Consider the following 11,353-nt stretch of genomic DNA (forward strand, 5'->3'; position numbering starts at 1 on the left):
TTGAACCGTTAGATCGCGAGGTTAGACGGCCGAGATGTCTCCGATGCCCTTTCTAAACATTGCCAAACACGTAGAGAGCCGTGACTCCATGCATGGGCCACTTCACAATCCAGACCGTCCAAGACACGTATCGTACCCCTCTGGCAGTCTCCTGCAGCTCGTAATTACGAGTACCGTGGTGTCATCAATCAATCAAAAGAAATAAAGAAGAAATTAATTCACTGCAACCCATCATTTATCCGGACCGGATCAGGTCGGATCGCGCCACGACTGCAAACAAAGCCTACGGCAGCGACCGAGCCGAAGCCGAACCCAAGTGCCCAACCACCAGCTCCGGCACGCACGCGACGCGACGCGAGCGAGCCCATTACCCCGTCTTCCCCACCCCGCAGCCTCCTGCCCCCTTCGTATCCAGATCGAACCAGAGAGAAGAACAGGGGAGCCACCGCCCCACCGCCCGCGCCGCGCACGCCACCGCCCGCGCCACAAGCGCCGCCGCCGCCGCCCCCCGAGGAGGAGAGGAGAGGAGAGGAGAGGGATCCGGCCCGAAGGTTCCGAGAGATGGGAGTCCCGGCGTTCTACAGGTGGCTGGCGGATCGGTACCCCCAGACGGTGTCGGACGCGGAGGAGGAGGAGCCCGTGGAGCTCGAGCCCGGGGCCTTCGTCCCCGTCGACCCGCGCCGCCCCAACCCCAACGGCCTCGAGTTCGACAACCTCTACCTCGACATGAACGGCATCATCCACCCCTGCTTCCACCCCGAGGGCCGGGTACTGCTCGATTTCCCCCCGATTCCACGCTCTCCCTTCCTCCCCTAAACCCTCGTCAAGCTAATGCTACTTGTTTCCCTGCTTATTATCGCGCTCATGGTCCTCTCTCTCTCTCTCTCCCGCAGCCCTCCCCGACCACCTACGACGAGGTGTTCAAGTCGATTTTTGACTACATCGACCACCTCTTCTGCCTCGTCCGCCCCAGGAAGATCCTCTACATGGCGATCGGTGAGCTGCTCGCTTGCTTGCCTGCTCTGCTTGCTCTGTGCTAATGCGGTTTCATGCTAAGTTGGTTTCGCTAACGTTCCGCTGAACTGCGCAGACGGTGTTGCGCCGAGAGCCAAGATGAATCAGCAGCGGTCCAGGCGGTTCCGGGCTGCGAAGGACGCGGCTGATGCGGTAAGGTTACTGCTAGGGCTTGATGGCATTGCCATTGCAGGCAGCTGTGGCTGTTCTCATGTTGTTGCTTTGTTCAGGCGGCCGAGGAGGAAAGGCTGAGGCTGGAATTCGAGGCGGAGGGGAGGAATTTGGTCCGAAAGGAGAAGTCGGAGGCAATCGACTCGAATGTCATAACTCCCGGGACGCCCTTCATGTTTGTACTCTCTTCGGTGCTTCAGTACTACATACAGTTGAGATTGAATCACTCCCCTGGGTGGCAGTCTGTCAAGGTGTGATACTAGCGCATGTTGGGTTAATTACTCGCTTTTGTCGTTATTATGTTGTATTAAATGGGAACTGCATTGGTTGCATTTTGTAAGGTAATATTGTCGGACTCAAATGTTCCTGGAGAGGGGGAACATAAGATCATGTCATATATCCGTCTGCAGCGCAATCTTCCAGGGTTTGACCCAAACACACGCCATGTCTTATATGGCCTTGTAAGTTTACTCGCAAATTTCAAAGTAGCTGCCATTTTTGCACCCACCTTTTTACTCATTTGATCACCACATTTTTCAGGATGCTGATTTGATCATGCTTGCTCTGGCAACTCATGAGGTCCACTTCTCAATTTTAAGAGAGGTAAATTTGCAACAATTCTTTATTTAGAACTGTACGCATGCAACTGACTCTGTCCAATGCCTCTTAAGTCAAATTTCACGTTCTTTATGGTAATTTAGGAGTACTTCTGTAACTACAGAATTCAACTGACTTTACAGGTGATCACCATGCCAGGGCAACATGAAAAATGCTTTCTGTGTGGTCAAGTTGGGCATTTGGCTGCTGAGTGCCAAGGCCCTGGTCCTGCTGATAATGTCGTGGAGCTCCCTCCAATTCATAAAAAGAAGTACCAGGTACTCAGAAGCATGACAGCTTCTGCTCTACTATTTTTCCTTTTCCTTCTCCTTTCCTTTTGTGTCTAATGTCTTTTGGGGGATGCATCTGATAAGCAATTTGTAACTATAGTCATTCACTGTGCAACTATTGACCTTGTTAACAGTTTCTTAACATCTGGGTGCTGCGGGAATACCTGGAGAAGGATCTGGAGATTGTAGATCCCCCCTTCAAGATAAACCTTGAACGCATCTTGGATGATTTTGTGTTTCTCTGCTTCTTTGTTGGGAATGACTTTCTGCCTCACATGCCGACTTTGGAAATTCGCGAGGTCTGTTGATTTACAGACTTCCCTATTTTAATAGGTTTCTTTTTGTCTCACCAGATAATTTGAGCTATGAAGTCATTAATTTCTTGTTCTACACTGTAGGGTGCCATTAATCTTCTGATGAATATTTATAGAGCAGAGTTCAAACCAATGGGCGGTTACCTCACTGATGGGGGTGAGGTAGAGTTTCTTTGTGCTCAAATTCTCTTATGGTTCAAAGAAAATACCATTATCTTTGCTTAAATAATTTAAAAAGGAGTAATATTGGATTATTATCAGCTTTAGCTGTAAGTTGTAATATAATAAACAAATTATTGAGCTGTCCCTGTCTGGTATCACCTAGATCCTTTAGGGAAACCAACAGAGAGAGGACATCCCTGCACATGTTTTCATATTGTATCATTACTTTGTAAGATGCAGTGTAAAAATTCCTTGAGATGAATGATAGGAGTCAGATGAACTAACCTGTAATGGCAGAATTGGGTTAATAGAGACATCATAGTAAAATTACTAGATTGAACCTGATTTCCTTGTGTACACTTTGATGAAGCATCATGCCTAATTTTTTTTCCGACTATGGCTTGAGCATGATCAACTGACTGCATGATTCCCATTTTCCGTGATGCATTAAATGCATTATTATTGCGGAGTAGGAACCATAGCATCCCAACACTTCCAGTTCACTCTTTTCCTTCTGTACTTCTATTTTCCCTTGTGTACAGGCTTTTTCTTCCCTGCCAGCACCATGGTTCTAGGACCACATCCACCCCATTCCAAAGAACGCAATTGTGTAGACGTTAGAATATGGGAACATAAACCTGTTATTGTTTAAGAAGCTACCAGGTTTTGGCTTTCTTTGCTTGGCCAATCTTGTGTAACTGCTCATTATAGTTCCCCTTGTTTAGCTTGTCTGCCTTACTGTGTGAGGTGGTGGGGGTATCTTCCCTGTAACCGGAACAAAAAATAAACCAAAATAGATGTGGTTCACTTTAAGCCTGACATATTGGCTTGGTGGTATTTATAGTTGTCCGAAACCATGACATGTTCTTCTTTTTAATGAAAGGTTTTACTGGAACGAGTGGAGCATTTCATTCAGGCTGTTGCTATCCATGAAGAACAAATTTTCCGGAAGCGTGCACGTATTCAGAAGGTACTTTCTAGCTATTCTCTAATCAAATGCGTTCTTGACTTCTGTAATGCTACACCTTTGATCCATGTTAGTGTACATGAACCTATGTATGTCATTTCCTGAAATAACTATTTTATGGTGCAAATGTATGTCTGGTATGAAGATGCTTAGGGCATTTTATGCTAACAAGGTCAAGTTACTTGGCCCAGTTCTAAGGTGCAATTATATGCTTTTGGTGAAATATATATTTGTATCCATACGGTGGGAGTCACGATTCGAGAGTTAAGCTGCATTGAAATAGTGAAAGTGGATTCCAATATGCTGCTGCTTTTGATGAACAATTCTTACTCGCTATTCTTGAATGCCTCCACATGGAGTGTAGTTCAGCTTCCATATGAGCATATATTTAAAAACAATTTCTAACCTTTTCGGTTCATGGCAACCTTAGTTTCAACTAATGAATGAAGTGCACAAAGTCTGTCCTTTTGTGATTGCTATCCCTAATGACAATGAATGGTATGATGTTTAAATTGCAGGCGTACGAGAACAACGAGGATAGACGTAGAGCGCAGGGAGAGAACTCCGAGGAAAATCAATATGTGGACATGGTTTGTTTCTCTTCTTGGTTCGTTTCTCTTATTGTAGTGGGAGAGTGGACTGATAGTACAGAACTATTGATGGTAGATCATATGAAATCAAGTCTGGGCAATCTCTCCAAAAGGAGTTTTAGTTTGCTCTAATCTCATATCCAAATAGTATCTTGCATGATTCCAGAGCATGGCTGTCTGTCACTATCTAAGGGTTTCACAATTGACTAGAACTGTATGTGGAACAATGTCTATATGTGGGTTGCTTTTCCTAGTTGGTATTGTAGGTGTCTTTGTATGCTTCATTTCGTCTTCTCTTATATTACTTTTAGGAGTAACATTATGCGCACCACACAATTTTTCAGATTACGACATTTTGGTAGCTCCAAAATCTGATAGTAGCATTTGCTTAAAATCCAAAGAATCTGTAAATATAATAATTTCTAGCGTTTTGGTTTATGCTAATTAAATAGGGAGTGTGGCAGCTTGTGTTACGTAAGTTTTGCCTATCTTTTATTTTGCACTGACTGCCCTTCAGGTTAAACTAGGAGAGCCAGGATACAGGGAGAGGTACTATGCTGAGAAATTTAGAGAAGAGGCAGAATCAAAGCCCATTGATCAAGTTCAGAGAGATGTTGTGAGTCTTCTTGCTATTCACCGTTGGTTTCTTAAGTGGCACTACTTCATGAACTTATCATCAAGCATTACCATACACTATCAGTCCTGGCGTGCTTCTTCTTTTATTTGAGTTTGACATGTGGTATATGACTGAATCTCACATGCTAGAAATTGAGTGGTCTAAAGTAATGTTTTGTTATCTACAGCACCATCGCGAATGTGTCGCCTCTATGATTGCATCAATAAAATGTAATTTAACCATGTCACATTTTTTTGCGAGCCATTATCGATGATTTGTGTTCAACAATATTAAGAACACATTCTTGATTAAGATGCCATATTTAGTCTTGCAAAACAATCAACATTTATTTTATGGCAATGTATTGACTCCAATAAACATCCTGCTGTATTTGCAATGGTGGCTGCCATATTTCTGAATAGATTAATAATAATAAAAAGGGGTCGCACTTGTTTCTAGAATCAAAACTAAACTTGATATAAATTGTTCCCAGATTGGGCTTTCAGTTATATACATATTACATATAGGAACCCGAAGTGATTTTTGACTCGTAGATCTACGTGTAAAGACTATATGCACACTCTCCAGCCCACATATTTACATGCCACATTATCCTTGAGAAGCATGTTGTTAGTTTTAATCCATCTGGATCAGTTGGAGATGTTCTACTCTGTTGTTAAAAGATTACCAGGTCTCCTTCAAACAAAATTTGTAGAGTAGTTGTAGTACATATCTGCCTATTTGTTGACCACATGCTCTTAACGCTGATGTTATCTCTATCTGCAATCCTTTTTGTTTAACCTGATGCAATCCATGTTTTCAGGTTCAGAAATATGCGGAAGGTCTTTGCTGGGTTATGAGATATTATTATCAGGGTGTTTGTTCATGGCAGTGGTAGGTAATTGTTGACCATCAACTCTGAGGATGCATAACTACTGTTTTTTCTCCTGGTAGAGAAAACATCACTTGATTTTTTTGCAAGCCATTTTCACCGCTCATGTCAATACGTCTTGTTAAAGATTCTCAAACTCCACGATCATACTCGAGTGACCTATTTATTGGTTGTATGCTTGAGACTCAGTTATCTTATTATTTGTAGCAACTCCATGATCATAATTCTAAATCATACTGGAATCAGTCTATTGCTAATTGTTGCAACATCATGTGTTGTAACTTGGTATAAAATAATTAATTCTTGTACAATTGCCAACCATGAAATCCAAAGTGATTCTTCTTTGTGATGATGTCAGGAACAGCTGCTATTTATCTGTGGTGCAACATTATGCTGCAGCTGTAGAATCCACGTAGGAGTTTGAAAAGTGAACTTTCTTTTTAGAATTCATCAGGGTTAAAAAAACTGGGCTCCTGCCAAAATTCAGAGTTGAAAACTTGACTTTGTCTCAATCATTTATTAACATACTTCATACCCGTCATGTCCACATGCATAGCTGACCAGTTGAACATAGGCACATATAAGTTCTGCAGCTTGGTTGGCAAAGCTAATGATCATGAGTAACCCTTTGTTTGTAATCAAGTATGAAGTATGAACTCTGTTATTTTTTTAATTCTTTTCACCTGAAACAGGTTCTATCCATACCATTATGCGCCTTTTGCATCTGACCTGAAAAATTTGACTGAGTTTGAGATAACCTTTTTCTTGGGTCAACCTTTCAAGCCATTTGATCAACTAATGGGAACACTGCCAGCTGCTAGGTTTGTCATTTCTCTGTGCTAACGAGCCTATCCATAAACATATCACGAGTCGTAAGCTGAAAACCACCATACATTCTTCATTTTTTCTGTAGCTCTAATGCACTGCCAAAGCACTACGGGGATTTGATGACTGATCCAAATTCACCGTTGAATTATTTCTATCCCAAAGGTACCACCATCTCTTGCCTAATGGGGAGTGGAATTGCTTAAAAATTACAGTATAAGAGATCTCAAAGATGTAGTATTGAGGATATGATGTATCCCTTTTCTTGCGGACCTCATCATGCATTGTTTGGTACTTTGTATCTTACTCCATACCACCTTCCTTTTGCAACTGCAGATTTTGAAATAGACATGAATGGAAAGCGTTTTGCATGGCAGGTAATCAATGAATGGACGAATCAGTTTTGCGTCAGGTGTCCGGTTAACTATAGCTTGGAGATCTGTTTCTGTTTTTCTTTTCCAGGGTATTGCGAAATTGCCTTTTATTGATGAAAGGCGGTTGCTTGCGGAGACACAGAAACTTGAAGATACATTAACAGTATGTAGATTCTGATCCATCTTTATCAATGTGTTAGTCTTATTTGTCTTTGACTTCTATTTTAGGATCGTTTTGAGTTAACGTGTGCTTTGATTCTGATCCTAGGCTTGTAGTTCCTTTTTCAGCTATTGAGTGTGCTTTGGTTGTTACTGGCTTTTGCAGGAAGAAGAGAGATTCAGGAATACGACAATGTTTGACATAATTTATGTGCGGGAAACTCATCCATTGGCTGCTCAGATTGCATTCCTGTATCAGATGTACTCTCAACAAATGATAGCAGATCCTTCCTATTGTATCCCCATTGACCCTGCTGCTAGGTTGGTATATATACTGCATATATTGATCTGGATTGTCTATTTCTTGATGGTGCTTTCGCCTCGATATTTATTTACAATGTTGGTATATTGGCTCCTGGTTTCAGTGGCGGAATGAATGGATTTCTTTGTTTATCTCAAAGAAATTGGTACAGCATCTCTGTAGGATCTCCAGTTAAGGGCTTCAATGGCATCACCAATAACCGAGTTTTGTAAGTATCATAAGATGGAAAAGCACATTGTAAGCCAAATGTGACCATCAAATCTTTCAAGTGTTATATTATTCTTTTATTGTTTTCCAGGAATGCTACCTATGTTAACCCTCAGTATCACAAACACATCCCGGAGCCTCCAGAGGGTGCCATTATACCTCCAAAGGTATTTACTAACCCTATCTGCAATTTTTCCCATTCGATCCAAAAAATGGATTGGGTTCCGTTATCAAGGGATAACAGAACAGACACAACAAAAATCCATCCTTAAGCTGCCAACATAATAAGTTCTGAACAACAGAATAAAAAATGAAAAGCAGCTAACTCATACAACCAGGCTGAACCAAACTGCCAACAGCGGGCCCCTGACAAGCTCAAAACTCGAAAAAACATATTCCAGCATCCCATTTGTCTGGGCTGATCATAGTTCTCCAGATGAATCTTTAGCAGCATAACAAGACCTGGCCTCCAGAAGATCACAACCTTTTTTTATGCATCATCCTCCTGCTAACCTTGTGCGCGTTTAGCTTGATAATTAATACTTATTGGTGATAATTAAACATAAACATATTTAGTTTCTTGGTATTAATAGCATAATCATTTCTAGCTCAGCCTTTTAAACTTCTGCCTTGGATGGTAAATGGAGGAATTGCTAACATGACTCAGCTAAGTGTGTAATGAGTGGTGACGAGTTTTCTTGTGCCGCCTCCTCGGCCTCATGCAATTTGGCATTCTTTTTTGACTCTGCATTGCCTAGGAGATGTTACTTTGATCATTATTTTTCTACAATACTTTCATGTTCCCAAAAAGTATATATTGGATGAACCAATTTTTATTTAATTATTTTCATGCAGTGACATGGATGAAATACTTTTTTATACTGTACTGTACTATTCAAGGATAAAGTTGTCTGTATGCAAGCCACAGTAACTTATCTATACCAATATAAAAAGACCCAAAGGGGCAGATCCAACTGATCTCGGCCATCGAACTAAGTCAATCCAACGACCTAGACTGCTCCAATGGCGAGCGTTAAAATGTGTTTAACGTGCAATTAATATCATACCAAATATTGCACTAATAACAGGATTAACACACAAAAAATAGCATACCTAATATCCGCGTGCAATTAATATATTGCCTAAATATTTACGTGCATTGCACGTGTGCATTTACTAGTATGTGAAACAAAAGGAGTATCATATTTTTTTTGTTTGCTGGAAAAGAATAGTTTATTGTCTTGGATTGGTTGACCACTGTTCATTTTCCCAATTCAAATATATGGTCTTTCTTTTGTTGAGATAAATCACTGGCCAACATAGTGTACCATTTTGTAGATATTGAAACCTTACGATTTCAAACCTTTCCCTGTGTTGTGGCATGAAGATAATAGTCGGCGACAGACACGAGACAGGTATGGTTACCATTTCATATGTTCTTAGCGGAAACTGTTGACACTACTTCTGCATTGAGTACGGCGTATAGATTACTGGAGTACATCCTATTCTATCGGATGGAAGATTAATACACATCTTATTCAGGACACAAATAATGGCAAACTGATAAAAATCCTTTCTCTTTAGCTATAGCCTGGCTAATTGATAAATTGTTTGCTTATCCGTTTCAAAAATAAATTGTTTGCTTTCATTGTGAACGTTGTACCTTTTCTCTTTAGCTGTAGCCTGGCTAATTGATAAATTGTTTGCTCTCAATGTGAACTTTGTACCTTTTCTCTTTAGCCGTAGCCTGGCTAATTGATAAATTGTTTGCTCTCATTGTGAACAATTTGATAATTCCAGGCCTCAGGTGCATGGAGCTCTGACAGGTTCTGTCTTAGGAGAGGCTGCACACCGTCTACTGAAAAATTCCCTGCAGATCAAATCTGGCAGCTCTGCTGGGCTGCTTCATGTTCCATACGGAGCAGCACCCTATGGCCCTGGAAACAGAGCAAGGCCCTCTGGACCTTTGGGATATGAGAGGGGTTTTGTGGACAACCCATACCATGCACACATGTCCAGAAGCGCTCCAAATCCTCGGCCTCAGTTCTTTGGTGAAGCTCAAGCCAACAGACAGAATGTGCGGATACTAGAGCGGCCAAACAATCGAAACAATGATGGTGGCATCCATTCAGGGATGTCAAAACTGACGATTCAAGATGGGCCAAGAATGCATCAAAATCCCAGGATGCAGAGTCCTGGATATTTTCCAAACCAGCCATATCCGAATCAGTATGGTGGGTTCCCACCCCAGCGGCCCATGCAGAACGCCAATTTTGCACCGCAGCGACCTTTCCAAAATGCACCATTCCCACAGCAGCGGCCTGTTCAGCAGCGGCCTGTTCAAAATGCTGTATTCCCACAGCAGAGGCCTGTTCAAAATGCAGGATTCATGCAGCAGCAGCAGCAGCAGCAACCAGTGAACGGGGTTCCCCCACCACTACCTCCCAGCACTTGGATCGGCAAGCAACCAAGCGGAGGCCAGGCTGGTACACCTGCCAAGCAGCAGGACCCAAGGGCAAATAGACAGCCTAAGCAGGATAATAGACAGCCAAAGCAGGATAACCTGAGATCACAGCATGAGAGCAGACAGCAGGCTGCCAAGGTGGTATACCGTGTCAAAGGCCAAGCTCCCAATGGCTTGCCAGAGTGAAGATAATAACCATGAAGAACCCGCAAGCAGAGTGATTCACCGAACTGCTGCAAGATGATGATCTGTTGTGTTCCATGTGCACGGGCAATGCTGCTACAAGGAGGTTCATTCAACTCAACATACTCCTGGAAGCAGCCGTAGGGATTTCTTGCTATGCCGGCCGCTGTTAATTTATCGTCCCATTGCTGCACCTGTTGTATCCCCGTCTGAATGGAGTTGAACTGTTGATGATCAGGTCGAGTGGAGTTGACCTGCTGTATCGCGCTGAATGATATAGGGCAATGATTTAGAAAAAAAAAACGTTATCAAGTCGTTAGGACAGAACGTGAGCAGAGGGCAACCACTGCTGTTGTATGCCTGTAACCCTGAAACCGTGTTTGTGCGTAACAACTGCCCTCGCCGGTGGCAAGGCCTGACTGAACCCCATCATTCCTTAGTGCGTTTGGACAGGACTGGCTGTTGCTGCCGCCGGGGTGTCGGGTCTCGTGTGAAGTGTGGCGACTGTTGCCGTGGTAACTTTGTCTTTTTTTTTTCGAAACGGAGTAACTTTGTCTTTGAACTCTGCTGTACTAGCACCACTATAAATCTGCCTCCTGCTGGTGCGTGAGAAGCACTAGCACTTGGGTTGTTTTTATTTTATATGCAGTTCACACGAGAGGACCAGGCCAGCGTTACTCACCACCGGACGTCGGTGGGACTTCCGCCTACCAGTGCGCTGGTTAGTGGTAGGAGTCGTCAGTGGAAAGAACGAAAAAAACACACACACACAAAGTACTACAGCGAAATCAGAATTAGTACCAGTTTTAGCATATCCAACAACAAGTTCAAGGGATTATTAGGCTAGATAGATTTCATGATTAGCTACTGATAGGTTGGTGGGCAGAAAGAAAGCCTAGAAAACGCTAGCCCCGCGCAATAATTCACCCCTGCCGCTGTTCCAGAGCAGAGCCGGAATGAATCGCCTCGCGTGCTCCTCCGCAAAGGCCCGACCAACCCGCACTGTTCCACTGCATCTCACGCCACGCCTCCAGCTTTTCCTCCCCCGGAAAACCTCTACGCCGCGCTCGCCCAGCCCGTCTCCCCTCCAGGCGGGCCCGGCCCCACCCCCGGCCGGCGTCGGCCGATGGGTACCAAAGCGAGCGAGACCCATCCCTCCCGCGGGCGCGTCCTCACATCGCACACACTTGTCGTCCCCTCCCCGCC

The 11,353-nt window shown here is 43.3% G+C and overlaps 1 protein-coding gene across 1 annotated transcript in view; it reads left to right on the forward strand.

Annotated features, from left to right (window-relative positions):
- Positions 1-376: 376 nt before the first annotated feature.
- LOC123105380 (5'-3' exoribonuclease 4) overlaps positions 377-11,353 on the forward strand; it is a 14,709-nt gene continuing 3,732 nt past the window's right edge. Inside the window, exons 1-23 of the mRNA XM_044527436.1 lie at positions 377-768; positions 894-996; positions 1,091-1,167; positions 1,245-1,436; positions 1,527-1,646; positions 1,726-1,788; positions 1,926-2,060; positions 2,207-2,371; positions 2,471-2,548; positions 3,432-3,518; positions 4,034-4,105; positions 4,623-4,721; positions 5,545-5,615; positions 6,306-6,434; positions 6,527-6,603; positions 6,775-6,815; positions 6,901-6,975; positions 7,138-7,292; positions 7,397-7,501; positions 7,592-7,667; positions 8,839-8,915; positions 9,301-10,105; positions 10,797-10,868. Of these exons, the coding sequence (XP_044383371.1) occupies positions 562-768; positions 894-996; positions 1,091-1,167; positions 1,245-1,436; positions 1,527-1,646; positions 1,726-1,788; positions 1,926-2,060; positions 2,207-2,371; positions 2,471-2,548; positions 3,432-3,518; positions 4,034-4,105; positions 4,623-4,721; positions 5,545-5,615; positions 6,306-6,434; positions 6,527-6,603; positions 6,775-6,815; positions 6,901-6,975; positions 7,138-7,292; positions 7,397-7,501; positions 7,592-7,667; positions 8,839-8,915; positions 9,301-10,105; positions 10,797-10,868 (3,081 nt within the window). The 5' untranslated portion in view covers positions 377-561. The remainder of the gene's footprint in view (positions 769-893; positions 997-1,090; positions 1,168-1,244; positions 1,437-1,526; positions 1,647-1,725; positions 1,789-1,925; positions 2,061-2,206; positions 2,372-2,470; positions 2,549-3,431; positions 3,519-4,033; positions 4,106-4,622; positions 4,722-5,544; positions 5,616-6,305; positions 6,435-6,526; positions 6,604-6,774; positions 6,816-6,900; positions 6,976-7,137; positions 7,293-7,396; positions 7,502-7,591; positions 7,668-8,838; positions 8,916-9,300; positions 10,106-10,796; positions 10,869-11,353) is intronic.

This window comes from Triticum aestivum, chromosome 5A (assembly GCF_018294505.1).
Source record: "Triticum aestivum cultivar Chinese Spring chromosome 5A, IWGSC CS RefSeq v2.1, whole genome shotgun sequence".
Lineage (NCBI taxonomy): Eukaryota > Viridiplantae > Streptophyta > Magnoliopsida > Poales > Poaceae > Triticum > Triticum aestivum.